General features: G+C 44.6%; 2 protein-coding genes across 3 annotated transcripts in view; one reads left to right on the top strand and one right to left on the bottom strand.

Moving 5' to 3' along the window:
* Window positions 1–21,000, top strand: part of LOC121164484 (MRN complex-interacting protein-like) — an 813,414-nt gene that overhangs the window by 697,208 nt on the left and 95,206 nt on the right. The gene's annotated exons all lie outside the window — the stretch shown is intronic.
* On the bottom strand, window positions 1,206–17,147 carry LOC121164385 (zinc finger protein 354C-like). 2 transcript variants are annotated; one of them, XM_040992512.1, is made up of 6 exons: window positions 17,099–17,147; window positions 16,483–16,583; window positions 15,617–15,697; window positions 5,355–5,481; window positions 4,719–4,814; window positions 1,206–3,612 (listed from the first exon to the last, which is right to left on the bottom strand). In XM_040992512.1, exons 2-6 carry the CDS (start codon window positions 16,510–16,512, stop codon window positions 2,201–2,203), a joined length of 1,746 nt encoding a protein of 581 aa, XP_040848446.1. In that variant the 5' UTR covers window positions 16,513–16,583; window positions 17,099–17,147; the 3' UTR covers window positions 1,206–2,200. The 2 variants fall into 2 exon arrangements, with proteins under 2 accessions (XP_040848446.1, XP_040848450.1); XM_040992516.1 differs by having other exon boundaries at window positions 16,483–17,113.

Below are 21,000 nucleotides of genomic sequence, written 5' to 3'. Positions count from 1 at the left end.
CAGGAGAAATGAAATGTTTAAGTGGTGAATATATAGTTAATAACAAAACATGCATACATAATATTACACACAAAAAAAGAGGCAAAATATACGTAATAAGAGGATAGCACTGCATGTAAAAACTTCAATGGTGATTGCATTCTTGGGACATCAGGTGAGTTCCAAGATTTAAGCATATTATTATAAAAGCAAGTGCCAATGGGGACTAATAAAAAAAAGCAATATGACTAAATGTCAAGTATTGATATTAAGGGGAGGGGAAATACTCCTATATAAAGATAGCTTATTAAATTGCTGCACTTTTGTCTAGCTGGATTGTAAAACTTAGTATTGTTGGTGCCTCAGGTTGAAAATGAGCATGTGACCAGCAGAATCCTAGATCTGAGGACCTAGAGTCTGGTCTTGATTCTGCTAAACTTGAATTCTTCAATAGTGAAACAAAAGCTATAACTGAACTAAAATCTCTCCTATCTATAATCATGTACGTACCAGGCATACACTCTGAGAATCTGTCAAAAGTTTATCTTCTGGGGCCAGGCGCCGTAGCTTAAAGGCTAAAGTCCTTGCCTTACATGCGCCAGGATCCCATGTGAGTGCCAGTTCTGAGCCCGGTGGCCGTGCTTCCCATTCAGCCTCCCGGTTTGTGGCCTGGGAAAGCAGTCGATGATGGCCCGAAGCTTTAAGACCCTGCACCCATGTGGGAGGCGTAGAAGAAGCTCCTGGCCCCTGGCTTCGGATTGGCTCAGAACTAGCTGTTGCAGCCACTTGGGGAGTGACTCAATGGACAGACGATCTTCTTATCTGGCTCTTCTCCTCTCTGTGTATCTGACTTTCCAATAAAAATAAACAGATCTTTTTAAAAAAAAATGTCTGTCTTCTGCAGCACATACTGGCATGTGAATCCTTCCATTGCTTGTGTACAACACCGCCTACAGTCTTATAGTAAGCCACTATTTTGATACATTAAAGCCACATCAGATTGACAAATAATGTAGGGAAATAACCAAGAGGACTTCCCTGTGGAAATCTCCCTTTTTTTTTTTTTTAATGTCTTAAAAGACTGTAACATCTGGTATTCTTAAGTGCTTATAAAAACTAAATTCTAAGCTTTAAAAACTGCATTTGTAAAGCCATTATTTTTGAAAAAGATATTTTCCAAAGCTCTGTATACATGTACAGATATGCCCGTTTTATGTAGAAGATTGCTTCAATTTTTGATGGGTTATGTATACGGGGCAGTAATTCCAGAAAATTATACTGGAGCTAAAATGTTCCAAGTACCTGATGATGTCACGGCCGTCACAATGCCTCAGCACGCCTCATTACACGTCTGTGACAATGCTGGAGTGAATGGTGCTGCTGCCAACCGCTTGAGAGCAGAGCACACATATTTGTAGTACAGAACAAAATTGCTAATGACAACAAATAACTCTTACTAGTTTACAGCTTTACGATCCACAGTTACTTTGGAGTGTACTCCTACCTATAGACAGACAGCGGTTGTTTAGCAGTGCATATGCCATTTATGCCGGCTGCCACCTCATTCAGTTCATGGCCAGTGTCCCTGACTGTAGCCAGAGTCCCCCTTGAGTGACTGAGGAGCTCTGTGACATTCACACAGTGATGAAATTGCTTAACGCTTCATTTCTCAGGCCACGAGCCCCTGGTAAGTGATGCACGACTATATACACACATGGAACTTGTGGATGGGGCAGCTCATCAATATTTGTAGGAGTTAAGGAATTCTTTCTCGTTCTTAGCTTCTATGAAAAGGAGAGTGGCTTTTGTTAGCTTGTCATTTTAGAAAACAGGGTTTCTCACTCACATTATCAGCTCCATGACTGACTTTAGAAAAAAAAAAAAATTCACTTACTGAAGCTTACTCTCAGAAAGGGGTTATCATGCAGTAAAAAGGAAAAGAAAGGGACTATTTTGAATCAGTTTTCATGGTTTTCAAGTGAGGCCTTTTACTTTCCCTATGCATCTAAAATTGTTTCTAGAAGCTTTAAAATGTAATGGTTTTCAGAAAACCTGGCAAGTGCTTTTCGTTTTCATTGATCAATTTTACCATTACATAGTGGGAACTGGGATATTTCCTGCAGGACAAATACAAAGGACTTGACCTACTAAGGCTATGCGCCCTGCTCAGGATTCTCCTAGCCATCCTCCGGTGAGGAAATCTCCAAGGCTCAGAGATGAGCTAGGCCTCTGAGGAACTTTCTTCTTTGAGAAATCTCTGAGTAAGGGAGGAGCTAGCGTAGAGGAAGGGCTCCCCGTACTCCTTCCACTTATAGAGCTTCTCCTTAGTGTGCACTTTCTTGTGTCTGCAAAGGTTCGACCTGTAACTGTAGGCCTTCCCACACTCCATACACTTGTAGAGCTTCTCTCCAGTGTGGATTCTCTCATGTTCAGTAAGGAAAGAATACTGGCTGAAGGCCTTCCCACATTGATTGCACTGATAGGGCTTCTCCCCAGTGTGGATTCTCTGGTGCCTATAAAGGTTGGATTTGCAGCCAAAGGCTTTCCCACATTCTTGACACGTATAAAGTTTTTCCCCAGTATGAATTTTCCGGTGTTCATTAAAGGAGGAGTACTGGTTGAAGGCTTTTCCACATTCATTACACTGGTAGGGTTTCTGTCCGGTATGGATCCGCTGATGTTCGATGAGGGTTGAGATCCGTGTGAAGGTTCTCCCACATTCCAAGCATTTACACAGCTGCTCCCCGCTATGCAGTCTCTGGTGCTCGGCTAGGGAAGTAAACTGACTGTAACCTTTCCCACACTCACTGCACTTGTAGGGTTTCTCACCTGTATGGATTCTCTGGTGTCGATGTAGTTTTGCTCTACAATTGAAGGCCTTCTCACACTCACCACATTTATAGAGTTTCTCTCCGGTATGGATTCTCTGGTGCACAGTGAGGGTTGAACACTGGCTGAAGGCTTTGCCACACTCTCTACACCGATAGGGTTTCTCCCCAGTGTGTACTCTCAGGTGTTTGATAAGGGTTGAGCTGCTACCAAAGGCTTTTTGGCACTCGCCGCACTTATAGGGCTTCTCCCCAGTATGAACCCTCTGATGGGCAAGCAGGGAGGACCTGTGGCTGAAAGCTTTCTCACACTCAGTGCACTTGTAGGGCTTCTCACCGGTATGGATGCGCTGGTGCTCAATCAGATGAAGATTCTGGGTGAAACTCTTTCCACACTCATTACACATATAAGGTTTTGATCCTGGGTAAACCGGGAAGCATCTCATGAGATCGACATTCTGTTTAAAATCTTTCCCTAAGGTGTAATGCATTTGCGGTGCCCTTTCTGTAGCAGGATGCTGTTGTGAATCCAGAACTGTGTTGACAAGTAAGTCTTCCCCCAATGAAAGACTTGCATGACCTTCATCCCCTTGAGGGCTTTTCTCTGGTGAGGCCTCCATTTGTCCCAGTGACTTCTTCTGTTGCCCCTGTTCTCTCTCACTCTCAATTTTAACAGCTTCTCCAAAGTTGGCGTCCCAGTGGTCATAATCAATGGGCTTTTTCTTTAACACTCCCTGAGAGGGTTCTTTTACAAAAGTACTCTTTTTGGGATGCAATGCTTCTGTTTTAGGACAAGTCTTGAAATCTGGAATGAATCAGAAGAATTACTGTTGCCTCTGCTGGAAAAGGAATGCGATGCCTCGGCAGGACAATGGAATTGGCAACTCTCTATGCACAAGAGACAGTTGTCATCAGATCACAAACACAGAGCTGGTGTGCAGCGCACCAGGATGGCCATGGAACGACAGGGAGACAGGAAGCAGCAGTGTGGAGAACACACCACAGGTTAACAGTGAAAATGAAGACACTCAACTCGGGGAGAAATGATGTCAGTCACATCAGAAAGAGGGGAATGATGTCAGGTGAAAAGCTAACGGTAACTATTGCAGTTTCTCATCATTCTCCACTCCATACACGAGGTAACTAAGCAGCAAACTTGTCTCTACTTCCTCCTTTCCATTCACCTGTCACTTCCGCCATATCTTTTCCCATGCCCTCTCCGAAGTCATACACACAATAATTTTAAGATATCTGGATTTGTTTTCTTAAATTTTATGACTTCGTATCAGATTGAAAGGAGAAAGACTCTGCTAAGATGAGAGATGTTTTTAAAATAATATAACTGTAAAAAATAGCTGTTGATAACATCTGATCAGAGTTTAGGGTGCTAATTATAAAGAAGAAAATGCTGCCAACCAGCCATGTGTCACAATCTAGCTCTCACTGGAGTTGATGACTTTTTTCATATGACCCTTCCATTACATTGTCCTTTTTTCTCTTGGATAATGAGACACAGTCATTACTTTTAATAATGTACAAGAAGAAGGTAGCACTTTCTAGGAATGCTGGGAAATACTGAAGATCAGCAGGAAAGCTAATATCAATATGCCTTCAGTTTCAAATTACGCCCAAACCTCAAACTCATCTTTGTTGTGGGCAACAAGATTTAGTTTGAGCTTATTCTAAGGCTGAAACCTGGCTTTCTTACATCAATTCATGGCTGTAAATAGATCAAAACTAGATTGGTTCAATCAGATAACAGTATGTTTGAATAAACCACACAACTGAAATATACTTTTAACTAGTCCTAAACATCTCCTTGGGGGATTGTGGACAGTTTCCAGAGCACTGCCTCCTCATGACCTGAGCATCTGTGAGGGCCACCCAGGGTCTCTTTTCCCAGATACTTACCCAGACAGGCGTCTGGAGGGACCTCCTTTTCCTCCACACTTGGATCTTCTCCTCGTTGCAAGTGGTAGATGACCTTTGGCGTTGAAAACAGAATCCCTGATTACAAGGAAAGAAATATAGCTTGAGGGAATGGCATGAAGCGCAATTCTAAAACTCAATACCACTCACTCTGAAGCACACAAAGAAGGCAAGCCTGGGTTGGGGAGCAAGGAGAGTGTGCTCTGCAGGCATGGAACATTTGGCAGGTGGAGCAAAAACAGGGTGTGCTGAGAAATAGCAGGGCTCTGGCCATCAGTGCCTCTAAGGTGGGAATCTGTCATGTCCTCCAGATTCTTTTTTTGTTTTGTTTTTTGGTTCCCACAGCTATTGCTTCTCTGATATTCTTCAGAATCTTCACTGGGATTGCTTCTCGGCCTTTGGGCTAAGATCAAGTACAGAATCTTAACTGGGATCTACTCCAGGAAGAAAATTTTGATTTGGAGTGGTGTGTAAGGCAAGGCAGAGGAAAAAGGAAAGAATAGCATGAAGGAAACACCAACAAAAATGCACACTTCTAGCTTTACAGTTGACCTTTCTTGACCCTTCTAAGGCACCTGCATTGCAGATTCTTCACATAATGAGGGCAGAACCCATTACCAACGGACAGCAGGTTGCTGTAGTTCTCCAGCATCACCTCCCGGTACAAACGTCGCTGGGCAGAGTCCAGGTGCAACCACTCATCCTGGCTGAAGAACACGGCCACGTCCCCGAAGGCCACAGACCCCTGCAACGGCAGATCCAACCCTGCTCAGCCAGGACCATTTCCTTGAAGGCAGAATTTGGTAAGAGAATGACACTGCAGGTGGAATAAACAATTCTGAAAACACAGCAGGATTCTAATTGTATTTCAGACTGACTAGATAGGCAATTTTTGAAATTACTCTTAACTAATTAACTAAACAAATATTTATTGAGTACCCAATGGTAGCAAAGATGCACACCACAGGCTGTGGGGGCAGGGTAAAAAGGGTAGTTTCTGCCAACAAGGAATTAAAGCTGCAGCCTGGAATCTCTTTCTCTCTCTTTTCTTTTGTTTCCTTTCTCTCTCCGTCTCTTTTCCTTCCTTCCTTCCTCCTTTCTCCCTTCCTTCATTCCTTTTCTCTTTTCTTTGGTACTCTGCATATCTTTTTTTTTTTTATTTTATTTTTTATGATACAGTTTCATAGGCTCTGGGATTTCTCATCCCAAATCCCATCTCCCCGCTGGCTGCCCCTACATTACAATATTGCAGTCCTTCATAAACAATCATAGGCCCATCATTCTGCTATTTAAGTGCATCCTGACATTGTAGCTAGGACAATGGTAGAGAGTCCAGCATCCTACCGTAGAGATATATTCAACAGTATCATTGGCAGTCTATCTTTGATTTGGAAGCAGAGATACATACTACATTGTATCTTCACATCTGAATATAATAGTCTTTATTACACAGTTGCTGTGCATCCCCTTAAATGAAAAGCCATAAAACAAAATCAATAGGGCCTGGCGCAGTAGCCTAGTGGCTAAAGTCCTCGCTTTGCATGCACTGGGATCTCATATGGGCATTGGTTCTAATCCCAACAGCCCACTTCCCATCCAACTCCCTGCTTGTGGCCTGGGAAAGCAGTCAAGGATGGCCCAAAGCCTTGGAACCCTGCACCCCATGGGAGATCTGTAAGAGACTCTGAGCCCCTTGCTTCAGACTGGCTCAGCTCCGGCCACTGCAGCCACTTGGGGAGTGAATCAATGGATGGAAGATGGTCCTCTTTGTCTCTCCTCCTCTCTGTGTATCTCACTTCCCAATAAAAGTAAAATAAATCTTTAAAAAATCAACAGGAAGAAAAATTGAAAATTTACAACTTGAAGTTAAATAACATGCTACTGAATAACCAATGTATCACTGAAGAAATGAAAAAGAAAATAAAAAACCTTGAAGAAAATGATGCAATGTGTATGATCTATGTGTCACTGAGGAAACTAGTAAGGAAACTTTTTTTGAAGAAATGAAAATAAAAACAGAAATACCCCAAACCTATGAGATATAACTAAAATAGTATTGAGAGGGACATTTATAACATCAGGTGCTTACAAAAAATAGAAATATCTCAAATAAGTGGTCTAATAATGCATCTCAAGCACTTATTAAAAAAAAATGAACAGGAAGCAAGAAATGATAAAAGCACAGAAAAAAATAATTGGAATGGAAAAAATAAAAAGTTGTAACAAGAAACAGCCATTTTTTTTTTAAGGAGATGAGCAAAAGGGCCTGGTGTGGTAGCCTAGTGACTAAAGTGCTTGCCTTACATGCTCTGGGATTCCATATGGGTGCCAACTGGTATCCTGGCTGCCCCACGTCTCATCTAGCAACCTGCTGTGGCCTGGGAAAGCAACAGAGAATGGCTCAAGGCCTCCTGAGTGGGAGACCTGTAGGAAGCTCTGGTTCTTGGCTTCGGAATGACTCAGCTCCAGCGGCTGCAGCCACTTGTGGAGTGAATCAGCAGATGGAAGATTTTTCCCTCTGTCTCTCCTTCTCTGTAAATCTGACTTTTCAATAAAAATAAATAAACCATTAAGAGTAAAGATGAGCGGGGGGAATCCCCAGTGCCTATAAAACTGTATCACATAATACAATGTTAATAACAATTAAAAAAAGAAAGAAAAAAGAAAAAGAAAAAAAAAAGAGTAAAGATGAGCAAAACAAACTTTTAACTAGACTAGCAAAGAAGAACAAGAAAGAAAAACCAAACAGAATTAGACTGAAAAATAAGACACCCTAAAAAACGAGTAAGGTGATCTCTTCTTGTTGAATGGATCCTTTGCTCACTATGTGGTGTCCTTCTTCATCGCTTTTAATATTTTTCACATAAAATTCTATACCATCTGACTGAAGGGCTACTCGGCTCGTTCTTTCTACCCGCTAGCCTGGGATATCTTTTTCCATCCTTTCACTTTCAGGCCTCACATACCTTTGTCGGTAAGATTTGTCTCCTACAGGCAACAGACACATGGGTTTTGGTTTTTGATCCAGTCTGCTAATCTATGACATTTGATTGATTAGCTTAAGCCATTTACGTTCACGGTTAACATCAACAGGTAGTAATTTGGTCCCATCATTTTAGCAATGGATTGTTCATTGTTTGATTTAGTCTTCCTTGGCTGTTTTATTGGGACATTCTTCATATTGGCCTTAGGTGTTGGTAGGTGCTATTTCTTTTCTCTGTTACTAGAACATCTTTAAGTATCATTTGAAGGGCAGGTCTAGAAGAATTCTTTGAACTTTTCTTTACTGTTGTAGAATTTTATTTCATTTTCAAAGACAAAGGAAAGCTTTGCTGGGTAGGTTATTCTGAGCTGACAATTTTTTTCCTTTGAGAATCTGAAATATGTCAATCAGTTCTCTGCTGGCCTGTAGAGACCTCTGAGAGGTCAGCAGTGAGTCTGACTGGGGTTCTGCTGTACGTTAACGGATTTTTTTTTTCACAATCTTATCCCTGTGTTTAACTGAAGAGAGATTGATTATCATGTGTTGTGATGAAGATCGCTTTTGGTCAACCCTATTCAGGAGTTATGTGTCCCTGCTGTATTTTGTTTCCCAATTCTTTCTCCAAATTAGGGAAGTTTTCCTTTATTATTTCATTGAATACATTTTTAAACCCAGTTTGTCTTTCTGTGCCTTCTGGAACTTCCATAACTCTTATATTCAGCCTTTAATAGAGTCCCTTGAATACTTTTCTCAGCTTGACTCAGTCCCACATGCAGTTTGCTGATTGTTTTCTCATTATGGCAAGAAATGTCTTCCAATTCTGAGATTCTTTCTTATGCCTTGCTCACTCTACAATTGAGGCTTTCCACTGAATTTTTAAGTTGTCCCATTGTGTCCTTTCTCTACTTCTTTTTAAATTATTTTATTATTTGAAAGGTAGAATGATATAGAGAGGAAGACAAAGAGATCTTCAAACCTGGTTTGCTTTCCAAATACTGACAACAGCCTGGGTTGGACTAACCAGAAGACAGGAACCGTCAACTCCATCCAGGTCTCCCACAAGGGTAGCAGAAACCAAAGTTTGTGGGCCATCATCTACTGCTTCCCACATCCATTAGCAGGAAGTTGGACTGGAAGCAACTCAGCTGTGACTTGAATCTGCAGTCTGACATGGGATACTAAAAAGTGGTGGCTTGGGCCCGGCGCGATGGAGCAGTGGTTAAGATCCTCGCCTTGCATGCCCAGGATCCCATATGGGCGCCGGTTCTAATCCCGGCAGCCCCACTTCCCATCCAGCTCCCTGCCTGTGGCCCAGGAAAGCAGTTGAGGACAGCCCAGGGCTTTGGGACCCTGCACCCGCACAGGAGACCTGGAAGAGGCTCCTGGCTTCGGATCGGCATAGCATCGACCGTTGCGCTCACTTGAGGAGTGAATCATCAGACGGAAGATCTTCCTCTCTGTCTCTCCTCTCTGTATATCCGCCTTTCCAATAAAAATAATAAAAAAATAAATCTTTAAAAAAGTGGTGGCTTAACCTATTATGCCACAATTCCTGTGACCTGTTTGATTCCGTTTTAGCTTATACCCTTGACTCTCCAGTCAGATCTCTGTACTTTTCAGTGGTTGATCTTAAGAAAACACACACTCTTGGGCACTCAGAGCTAATCTAGCATTGCTAGTACACAGGTCACCACTTCCCTTTGTGCCATAGTTGCTGTAGAGGAGTCTGGTTTCCAGTGCAGACAGGATTCACTGGGTTTCTCTGGGCTTACTCACGACAGTGTATGGAGCCACAAGGAGAAAGCCAAGAGTAAGTCCATGCGCAATCACCCTCCTCCGCGCATCCAGACCCTGCACCGTCTCTGGATCTCCATGAGGCACCTAGATCCAGAGGGCTCAAGGGGGGGCTATCAACTGGGTCTTTCATGTAGCAGTATTTAGGCATTTGCTAACTATGAGTAAAGAAGCCCATTGGGTAACCTTGAGATCTTAATTATTTATACTGTCCTTATCTTGTGGTCAAGAGTAAAAAAGCACATTCCAAGCATGCCCAAATACAATGGGGGAGCTTTTCCAGAGGTGAAGATAGCGCTTTTCTGTTGGTAAATCAACAGATTCTATGGCCATAGTTACCACAAAAATTCATCTCGGAACTGGTTCATACTGATCATGTACGGAAGTCATAATATTTTAAATACTGGGGTAGGCAAAACATTTTATTAAAGCTAACTTACTTGCTTCTATTTAATATACTTTTTAAAGATTCTCAGTTGGATACATGGCTTGCATTTGTGGTTCATTCCTGCTGCAGAGTATTGGTTCATGGCAGGTAACCTTCATCACAAATCTCATTTTTTGTTTGTTTGTTTTATTTAGTCAAAAGGCAGAGTGGGTAGGAGGAGCTATTGCATTTATTGGTTTAATCCCCAAATAGCTATAATGGTCTGACACCAGGAGCTTCCTCCAAGTTCTCTACATAAGTAGCAGGGGCCCAAGCATTTAAGTGATTATCTGTTGCCTTCCCAAGTACATTACAGGGAATTAGATCAGAAGTGGAGCAGCTGGAACTTGAACTGGTGCTGATATGGGATGCCGGCTCTGTAGGCAGTGGCCTTACCCACTATTTCACAGTGCTGATCCCTACAAATCTTTCTTTTTAATAACTTGTAATATAATCTACTGTACAGATACCATAACTTTAAAACCACTTCTTTTGTGCATGAGTATTAAGACAGTTTTTGTTTTTTACTGTTGCAAACAATATACAGTGAGATTGGTCACTGTATATTGTTTGCAACAGTAAATTATATAATACACACACACACACACACACACACACACACACCTGTATTTGTGAGCTAAACTGGGAAACACTGAGTTGTTGGGCCAAAGAACAGTACATTGTTAAGATGAGGAAGACTGGCCGTTCCTACAATGCCTGCACCAGTGCTATCTCCCATCTCACATGCTCTTGGCATACTGTGACAGTTCTTCCACCGTGCAGTGAGTTGTTTTCACCCTGAGAACCTGGGCAGGGGGCTAGGAGTACTCTAACACTTCAGCATTGTGGAAGTGAGGCTGAGATTTTCAAGGAGAAAGAAGAAGAGAATACACTTTTCTCCTGGCTCACTGGGTGTCACACTCCAAGTATAGGAAACCAAAGTCAAGGAGAAATCATGAAAGAAGACAGAGAAAACTTACAGAGAAACAAGGATAGGATTTTCTCATAAGAAACTATGTAAACAAGAATATAGAAAAGCAAAGTATTTCAGGTGCTGAAACAGCAACAACAACAAAAAATGTCATTAGTCAAATTCTTTACCCAGTGAAATTATTCTTCAAAAATGTATGAAAAATAAAGACTTTCTCAAAAAAACAAAAACAGAATTTAGTGTCAGCAGAGCTGCTTTGCAAGAAGTAGTAAAACTTTTTCAGGAAGAAAAAAATTACAGCAGGTCAAAAATCTGAATATAAAGAAAGGAGGAGCTACTTGTTGCTCATTAATACTAATAAAAGGTTTGGGTAATTACAGATTATGGATGAATGAAATGGATAGCAGGAAGAAGTGGGAATACTGTGTTGGGATTTGTGTTCTGCCAGGGAGCAGCAGGGTGCTCTTTCATGATGAACTCAGATTAGCTGTAAATTTGTATTGCAAACTTTACAGACGCTGTTAGAACTGATTTCCCCAGGAAGCGTAACTGATACTTATATTCGGTATTGAAATAATCCCAAGCAGACTTTGACTTATAGATTCTCATTCCCTGAGTGTGGGTTAAACACAGTGACTTCCTGCAGGTGGAAGAAGAGGGAGAGACAAACATCACCTGGGCAGGGGGAGGCCAGCACACCAGGTGGAGCAGCCTGACTGCGAGTACCTTTCTTTTATAGGACCTCCTGGAAATGACACTGTATCTCCCCTGTTCCTCCTTTCCCAGCCCCATAACTCCAGCTGAATAATAAGAAAAAACAGCAGACAAATCACAACGGTGGGCCAGCACCTCTCTAAACTGCTCGTCAGAAACAAGGCAAGCCAGACAAAGAGGAGATTAGGAAGAACTGTGACATCCAGGTGGAACGTGGCATTCTGCATGGGGTCCTGAGGCAGAAAAAGGACCGCAGAAATCTGAATAAAGTAGAGATCTGAGTTAATAATTACGTATGAAAGCCAGGAAGTGCATATGGTAATCTTGCCTTTATCTTTGCCATTTTTCTCTAAAACTATTTTCAAAATTACACACACACACACACACACACACACAGAAACAGAGAATTTCCATCCACTTATTCACTCCCCAAATGACCGTGACAGCTTCAGTTCCATGAGGCCTGGAACTCAATCCAGACCTTTCAAATGGGTCGCAGGGACCCACTTTCTTGAGCCATCACCCACTGCCACCCAGTCAAATTCACAGGAAGTAGCAGTGGAAGCATGGGGCAGCTGAGACTCAAACCAGGCACAATAACAGGAGGTATGGACATCCTACGCAGTGGCTTCATCCACTACATGCACTACCCTAGAAAACACTTTTTAAAAAAGTGACAGTACCAAAAAGGGTATTTAGCTGCTGCAGAAAAAAGATGTAACAAATCACAGCTGTTAACAACACCAAGTTCCACTTATCCTTTCACCAAATGATGAACTACATATTATACAGCAACAGATACTTAGAAAATTTGTAAAGATCCTATTTTTTTTCCCAAAATTCAAGCTTAATGCTGTCTAATTTTGTAGCAGATAACACAGAGAAACTCGATCCTTAATCCCTTGGAGGACAGAACTGGACAGTAGATATTAGCACTGAACTGACTGAACTTGTTGGTCACCCTGGGTCTCAGGCACTTCATCACATGGCTCAGATACTGAATTAGCTGTTGACAGAAAACGACACAAGCCCACTAGTTCTCAGCTGCAAATGAACTTTTCTCCATCTGTCTTAGCTAAAATGAAGGCATTCTCCAGCTAGGTGGCATGAGGAAGCTGCAGAAAAGTGAAGAGTTAGAACTTCAGGCAGAGGGTAGCCCAGGTCAAAGCTGAGTTTGGCTTTGCACTGTATTTTGGAGGTCTACCTTGACTTCCTGAAACATCTCTCTTTAAAATCAAAGTACCAAAGACAAATCTGGGGGCTGGCATAGTGACACAGCGGGTGAAGCTGCCACCTGCACAAATCGGAAGATGGCTCAAATACTACCAGAAACAGTCAAAAAATCAGAAGATGGTCCTTGCCACCCATATGGTGGACCAAGATAGAGTTCTAGGCTCCTGACTTTATCAACCATCCCTGGCTGCTGCAGCCATTTGGGAAATGAACCAATAGATACAATTTTTTTTTCTAGCTCTCCCTCTTTCTATAACTCTGCCTTTCAATTAAATAAAATCAATGTAAAGAAAATAAACATAGGTGAGAGCCCAGCGTGGTGGCCTAGCTGCTAAAGTCCTTGCCTTGAATGCGCCAGGATCCCATATGGAAGCTGGTTCTAACCCCAGTGGCCCTGCTTCCCATCCAGCTCTCTGCTGGTGGAAAGCAGTCAAAGACGACCCAAAGCTTGGGACCCTGCACCCACGTGGGAGACCTGGAGGAGGCTCCTGGCTCCTGGCTTCGGACTGGCTCAGCTCTGGCCATTGCAGCCATTTAGGGAATGAATCATTGGATAAATGATCTTCCTCACTGTCTCTCTTCCTCTCTGTATATATCTCTGCCTTTGCAATAAAAATAAATAAGTCTTTTTTAAAAAGGAAGAAAGACTGATTAAGGAGAAACACAACAAGCTTGACAGATTCTGAAATAATGCTGCCACTGCCACTTGTCATACTGCTTGAGCCAGCACTTACCATGCACTCAACATGTAACACACACTCTCTCCTAGCCTGACGCTAGCAGCTAGCAGCATAGTCTGTCCTACCTGGCCAACAGCCAGCTGTATGATCCTGCTCATGTCAGTTTCTTCTCTGTGTCTCAAATTTTCTCATCTGGGGGCCAGCACTATGGTGAAGTGTGTTAAACATCTCACTGCAGCATCAGCATCCAATATGAGCACCAGTTTAAGTCATGGCTGCTCCACTTTCAACCCAGCTCTCTACTAATGTGCCTGAGAAAGCAGAAGGTAGCTCAAGTGATTGGGTCCTTACACCACATGGAAGACCAGAATGAAGCTGCTGGCTTTGGTTTGGCCCAACCTTGGCCATTGCAGCTGTTTGGAGATGAAAGATCTCTCTCTCTCTCTTTCTCTCTCTGTGTGTAACTCTGCCTTTCAAAGAAATGCATACATAAATAAACAAACTCTTTACAAAGTCCTCATTTGTAAAATGCAGGGATTAACAGCCCTTTGGTAAGATTCCAGGAGTATTATATAGATCTAAGAAGAATATTTTTATATATGGTAACATAGCATTTGGCACATACCAATTAGGTTTGTACTTAGCACTCTTATTAATGCTTAACAGTTCCCTGCAGGATCTATATTACTAACCTTCCTTAAACTGAGGAAGCACAGAGACTGAAAACACGCCTAAAGTCATTTCACCAGCTGGGATTCAAGCCCAGGAACTCATGCTCCAGAATCCCCATCTGTAGCCCGCAGGATGCCACAAGGGGCTTCTAGGAAAGCAGTCAACCAAAAACAGAGTTCTGGAGGGTGGCAGAATGGAAAATCCAAGGGGGATTGTGCAAGAGGACAACTGATCAGATATGCAGGAAAAGAACTGATCTGATTAAAGACAGGACATTGAGAATCCTTGCCAATGTGGAGCCAAGGCTAGCTGCAATCTGGTTTGATAAGGAAATGCACAGACCAGGAACTCGCTAATTGTCAGGCTCAGATAACAGGAATGGATTCTCTTGGTCTTTTGGCAAAGGTGGGGGAATTCCTGTAGTTGCAAGTCAACTCCCATTTACTGTTGATATGTAAATGTGTCAAACCCTCCTCCCAGAAGTCTATGGGACCCTCAGTCTTTAAAAAGTCTGATGCTGTTAATAAACTTTGGCTATTGACCATCAGTCAGTAGTTCATGTATCTGATCATCAGCTCTGCACACCAAATCCATCACTGCCAGACAGTGTACAGGAAAGCAATTGGAAAGAGGAAGACAGGACTGGCACATGGGAACACTTCTTCAGGGCTGGAAAAGACAGGCTGGATTGCCAAAAGATCAGAGATTGGGGTGGTGGTGGGGAACCTGCAGAAAATGAGCATCCAAGTAATGGGCAAGGTCCTCAGGAGCACACAGAGCAAGACACAGGGCTGCAGGAAAGAGTGTGATATAACAGGAAAACAAACAAAACAACAGAGGAGGAGACCAAAGCATTAATTAGCCAAGTAAGTGGGACATTAGGACGGTTTAATAGGAGAGCTGCAGCAGGTGGAGGAAGCCCCCAGTGCTGTGTCCTCCCAGTGCCAAGTGCAAAAGCCAATCAAGCTGAGCTCCTTCAGGGGAGCCCCCCAGCTTCTCACCACCAGCATCAAACTGACCCATTGCTGGGATGTTTCCCTGAGTCTTCCTGCACACTGGATCGTGTGACCTTCCGTTAGACAGAAGCCCTTCTGCTGCTCTGGCTCCCTAGAGTACCTCATGGCATCCATAATGCAACCAATGCTCATTAAACGTTATTAACATCGGCCTGGAGACCCCTGCATGTCTTTGTCCCAAGTGAGATACTATGCTCTGTGAAGACAAAAACTGTCTCAAACCCCAGTCTCACCAAGCACCTATGGTGGCAGGAACTGACTCAACTCTAGGTCAAGAATTGATTTTGGAGTGACTGGGGACAAAAAAGGCACATTCCTTAGCCCAGAATCCGGGGAGAGCCTACAAGGCTTTCAGGCGGTACTCCATTGAAAGAACGGAGACATGCCCACCTCCTTAACCCGAGACAACACACAGTTCATTGATTGTCACCTGAGCGGGCAGCAGGTTCACGGCCATTCCTTCCTTCTTAGTTTTCCTGTGGCAGAGGCGTGGAGTGCTGACCAAGTGGGTCTGGAAGGGACAAAGGGATGGCTTGGAGAAAGAAACCGCAGGTGCCCACCATGTTCATCAGGTCCCAACCATACCACCCTGTAAGGATGCAAACCACATTGACCAAATTACCTGGCCAGGCCCCACCCCCTACTCCCACCCCTGTATTAACCATACTTCTAACTTATCTAAGCTGATACTTTAACACCCCCTTAGGCCTGTGTGCTACTCTAAGCCCACTGGGACTCACTTAGACAAATCAAGAACTTTGAGAGGTTTAAAGGACACATCTGCATGGTCACAGCAAAGATGAACTCCTTGGGGAAGCAGCACTCTCCTACACTTGCCCCTCTTCCTACTGCGTGACCTACTTGGGCTGGCCAGAGAGGTCCTTTGAGGACCACAGTTCCCCAAGGAACTCTGAATACCATACAACCAGTAAGATTTCCCCTAGTCTCTCTTGATCTACCTCTGGCCATCCCATATCTCACCCAAGGTGATGTAATGAAGATGTCCCTTCCCAGGATAAATATCATGTTAGCATTAACCTCTCCTAAACACAGATTCTGTCTCTTACAATCTCCACAGCCCCACTTGCAGCAGTCAGAAAGACTTGGCCACATATGTCTGCTCTACCTCAGCCTGCAGTGGGCTCCTCGGGGGCAGTAACCTTGGCCCTGGAGCACAACATGCTACCCATGCTAGGAAATTTGCAACCAGCACACCACAGCCAGCCGGCCAAAAGATGTGCCATTCTATGTAACTACTGTGCAAGAGATGAATGCTGGCCAATGGCACACACCTACCTGGTACCAAGAATCCTGAGCGCTTTCCATGTATATCTTTAATCAATGCAACAACCTGAAGGAAGTAAATACAGCAGGCCTGGGTGGACTCAACTCACCAACTGTATTAAACAGGGAAAACAATGCAATCTGCGACTCATTTACAGAGCATTTATGTCATACCAGGAATTGAAATCACCTGGAGATGATTTAAAATAAACAGCAAGGCTATATGCATACACTACACCTTTCGCATTAAGGGTCCATGCATTCAGGGGCTCAGGGTCCTGGGGCCAACCCTCCTCGGACCCCAAGGGACTGTGTTGTCACCCTATTTCCCCCATCCCCCACTACCTCATTTTTACAGATATGGGGAAGACCAAGGAGTCATGAGTTGCCTAAACTCACAAAAACCATTAAGTAGTAGAGCAGGTCCCAGTCTAAGTCCCAGTTAATTACTGGGCCGCCCTGGGCCTTGGATTCTTGCAAAACGGGAAATCGTGTGCACTGAACCTGTCGTCCGAATACGAAATGCGTAAGCCTGCAAGCGATGGGTTAGCTAGTTGTTTTACCGCGGCTACGTCCCGAAACAGTTTACAGAACAGGCAGGCTCACACCCCTGGGGCCCCCAGCTCACCTGACAGGGGTCTTTCTCCGCGGGTGCCCCCGGCCCCCGCGGGCTCCCGCGCGCGCGACCCCCACCTACCGCGAGAGGCCCGGTCCCACCACGACGGGGAAGAGTCACCGGGAGAATCTCCACCTCAGACTGTCCGGGCCAGCCGCGCCAGGGACACCCTCGGCTACGAACCCCAGAAAGGCCTCTCGAGCCGTCCCGGAGCCCCGCGCGAACTACAACTCCCGGCATGCCTCAAGTCACACCCAGAGGGCCCTGCGGCGAGGCGACTTCCGGCTCTCGGCTTCCCGCCATCTGCCTGGGATGTCTGTAAAGGGAGAACTGTAGAAAGGAAGTCGCCCGTGGGAGGGCAGGTCTAGGGGGGCCTCAGAGGAGGAAGACATCAGAAATGAAGGATGACTGTGTTAAATATGGTTGCCTGATGAGCTAGAATCAGGAATCCAGCAAGGAAGGGTGCAGGGGCAGGTGTATATGTGAGTGGCATTCATGAGCAAGGTCAAGGATGGTAATCTTTCTCATAAATATTACTGAAATCGTGATCTCAGAAGGAAAGAACAAGAGATGGACAAAAACAAGTGGCCTGAAGACGTGGCCTCCAAGCACTTTCTGGTTTAAAGATCGAGAACATGAGGAAGAACCAACTAAAGAGAATTCCAAGGGAAGTGAGTGCAGCATGATATTGTGTGACAAAAGAGGTGTATTTGATCTTCATCCCCACTTCCTGGCACAGAGGTCCTAAAACCATGGGCATATTTTGGGGACATGGGTTGTAGAGTGAGGAGTCAAATGGGACAGTATGCAATGAGAGTCTCTGATCCCTGGTAAAGTTGCCTTTTGAAATATGAAGTTGTGCTTCTCCCCACTTCTTACCCTTCCAAGAGCAAGTTTTTCTCCTCTGGAAGGAAAACCAAAGGACAGAATCAACATATGTATTCCCCCTCTTTCATCATAATCAGAGTGGAAGAAGGAAGCCACCCGAAAGGTTGCAGACATGTTTGAGATGATGGAGAATTATTAGGGTAAAGAACAGAGAGCAGATTACAGAAAAAGATAGGGGTCCTGAAGTCAACAGGGAGGTACCTGGAGAACCACTGGATACAGGGAAGAGGTGATGACAGTGAAACAGTTTTACAGGGAACAGAAAACCTACCAGCTACTAGTGAGCTGTGATCCAGTCTCCAGTGATTAACCAGGGATGCAGAGGCGGCCACACATCAGCCCTTGAGACAGCCAGGTGAGAAGTTTGGGTTTGCACGGGGAGCTCAGGGGTGAAGGCAGGCTGGGACTGGCCGATCTTGTGGAATACTTTGGCCCAGCAATGAACAGAAAGGGAGCTGCAGACTCCACAGGGCAACTGGTGGCAGGTCGGAGCTAACAGTACAGGGATCAAATGCCAGAGCGGGCATGTTTCCAGCTAGTCACATCCGACTGACCTCACGAGGAGGACAGCACCTGCTTTGCGTCCTGCAGGATCTGTGTGGTCTCCAGATCAGAAAGCCAACAACCCCAGCTCTCCAGCAGTGATCCGCTGGGCACCATCTTGCATGTTTAGACAAGATCAGTGCTGCCGATAAATTATTAATCTGGGACATTTGGCATCTTCCTAACCCAGGACACTGATTGAACATAAAAATTGACTTGTAGACCTATAGGTACTACATCTTAGAAAATGCACTAAGGAGAAAAATGCAGCAAACAGAAGGAAACCTCCAGTCTCACTCTTTAGTGCTGGACAAGGTGCTACATTGCTGCCCATTGTGAATGAATTCTCTCCTCTCTTTTGGCTTTTGAGAGACTCCCCTGAGGTGGTGTATAAGAAGCACCATTTCCACCATCCCTTTGGGTCTTTTCCTTTCTTGGAGCCCCGCCTGTCAGTATGGCAGGAGAGCTGTCTCTTTCTTAGATTTCCTCAGGTCTTTCCTCCCTTGGAGCCCCCTCCTGTCACTACAGCAGGAGTCCTTCCTTCCCTCTCTTCTTAAATAATAAATTGTGCTTTGCAAACTAGAGTTGTCTGCATGAAAATTCTTTCCTGTGAGACAAGAAATGAGGTTGCTGCCATGTTTTGTGTTGAACTCTCTGCAACAATAGAAGCATCATTTATTATATCTGGGTTTTTCACAACGCTTCTAAAAGCTCTAAAATTTCCTGAGTGGCAAAGGTGATTGGAGCATATGGCTGTCCCTTGGTGTCCTTGGAGGCTTGGTCCTAAGATGCTTCAGTCTCTCATATAAAGTGGTACAGAGATTTCATCGGACTGACACGAGTTTTTTATATACCTTAGATCATCCCTAGACTATTCATTATAATACAGTGTCACTGCTGTGCAAGTCGTTCATAGCCATATCAACTGCATAGGGGATAATCCCATAATCCCGTAAGGGATAACTGTAAGAAGAAAAGCAGTGTGTGGTACAGATATGTTTTCAAAAACTATTTGGCATCTGCTTTTGGTTGAACCCATGCATATGGAGTCTACTTGTATAGAGGCCTGATTATATTGTCATTCATAATGAACCCTTTTTGCTCATACCTGGGTTTTTTCAATTGGGATGACTTGGGTTGGTTCCAGAGCTAGTTCAGCCACCAGAACAACTAAGTGCCCTGACCTCTGAGTGAGTAAACTCTGTAAAATAATAATAATAATAACAACTCTTGATGAGCTTTGGGGAGCTTTGGCAATGGAGAACAAATACATGGAGGCGCTGGAAGAGTAACACCATTATTGTTTGCATTCTGGGCATGCACCTGCTTTGGCATGCCAGAGGAACAACCTGCTTACCTCTGGGTTGCAGGAAGATGAGGGACACCTCTCATGCAATGCTGGCCAAGCCTCAGGGAAGATGAACTTACTTCAGGTGCATCCGTGCGATGTCTGACAGCTCCACACATAGCAGGTGGACAACAGAAGCAGGCATTCCAGGAGTTTGTGACATGCCATTTGTTCTGTTCTGATCACAGCCAGAAGCTGTCCGCAGTGATGAAGCAGCCTCTCCCTACAATCATCTGGGGTTGAGTCACCCACACTGGATCCAGGCCAGCCCCAGGCTGGTCCCTGTGATGCTCTCATCTAACATCCCCAACAGGAGAGTTGCCTCAGTTCTGCCAGATCAGAGAAATATGGTATCCTGGGCACCTTGAGGGGCAGGTGTGAGTGGTGGCAGAAATGTCAGGTAAGGTAGGCCTTGGGGGAGTGAGGAGGCAAGCCCTACTGTCTGCACCCTAAATTCTTGTCCTTTATTGGAGTTGCAATGTCAGGAGCATGAGCAGGAGTGTGGGACATGAGGGACCAGAGATGCCTGAGCTAAGTTCCCTGTGACCTTCAGAAGGTGAAGGGTCAGAAACAGACTCCTGGTCAAGGATGTGTCAAAAGAAAGGGCTCTGGGTACCTCTGAACAGGTGTCTCCACCACCATGAGGCCCCACTCATAGACAGCCTGGAAAGAGGTTTGGTCCTGTCCCATCTCTTGGGTGTCAGGCTGCAAACAGCTTCATGACTGTCATCCCAACCATCCCTGCCAGCTTTGCCCCAGGGACTTCCTGTGCTCTCAGGAGCCCCGGGGCCTCTCATGGAGGCTCCCAGCTGCCTGGCTTCCTTTAGGCTTTCCAGCTCAGGGCAGGGCAGCGAAGTGGGTTCGACCAGAAGGGCTAGCCTAATTTTCTTACCTGTTCCTTCAGCACTCAGCCTTACCCTGACAGCCTCTGTAAGCTCAGATGACAGGGCTGACATGCAGTTGTCTGCACCAGCCCAGCTTCTAGAGCAGCCATGGGCCTGAGAAGGTAGGATTGGGCAGGATGAGGGGCTCACACTCCCTGTGCCAAGGCTCCCTATGGGCCGTCCCTGGAGAGTTGGAAGACAGGTACCTAATGGATATCCACTGATGGGACCAGGTTGGGTGACAGAGTGGC

Source organism: Ochotona curzoniae, unplaced genomic scaffold (assembly GCF_017591425.1).
Source record: "Ochotona curzoniae isolate NIBS_2020 unplaced genomic scaffold, NIBS_Ocur_1.0 contig_1031, whole genome shotgun sequence".
Taxonomy (NCBI): domain Eukaryota; kingdom Metazoa; phylum Chordata; class Mammalia; order Lagomorpha; family Ochotonidae; genus Ochotona; species Ochotona curzoniae.
This window is presented reverse-complemented; position numbering and strand designations above follow the sequence as displayed.

Excerpts from the sequence above, each read along its gene's own strand:
- LOC121164385 (XM_040992512.1), bottom strand. The coding sequence starts at position 16,512 with ATGGAAAGCGCTCAGGATTCTTGGTACCAG. Across the intron at positions 15,698-16,482 it reads CTCAGGATTCTTGGTACCAG|ACCCACTTGGTCAGCACTCC; the intron begins GTAGGTGTGTGC and ends TGTCCCTTCCAG. Across the intron at positions 3,613-4,718 it reads CCCTCCAGACGCCTGTCTGG|ATTTCAAGACTTGTCCTAAA; the intron begins GTAAGTATCTGG and ends GATTCATTCCAG.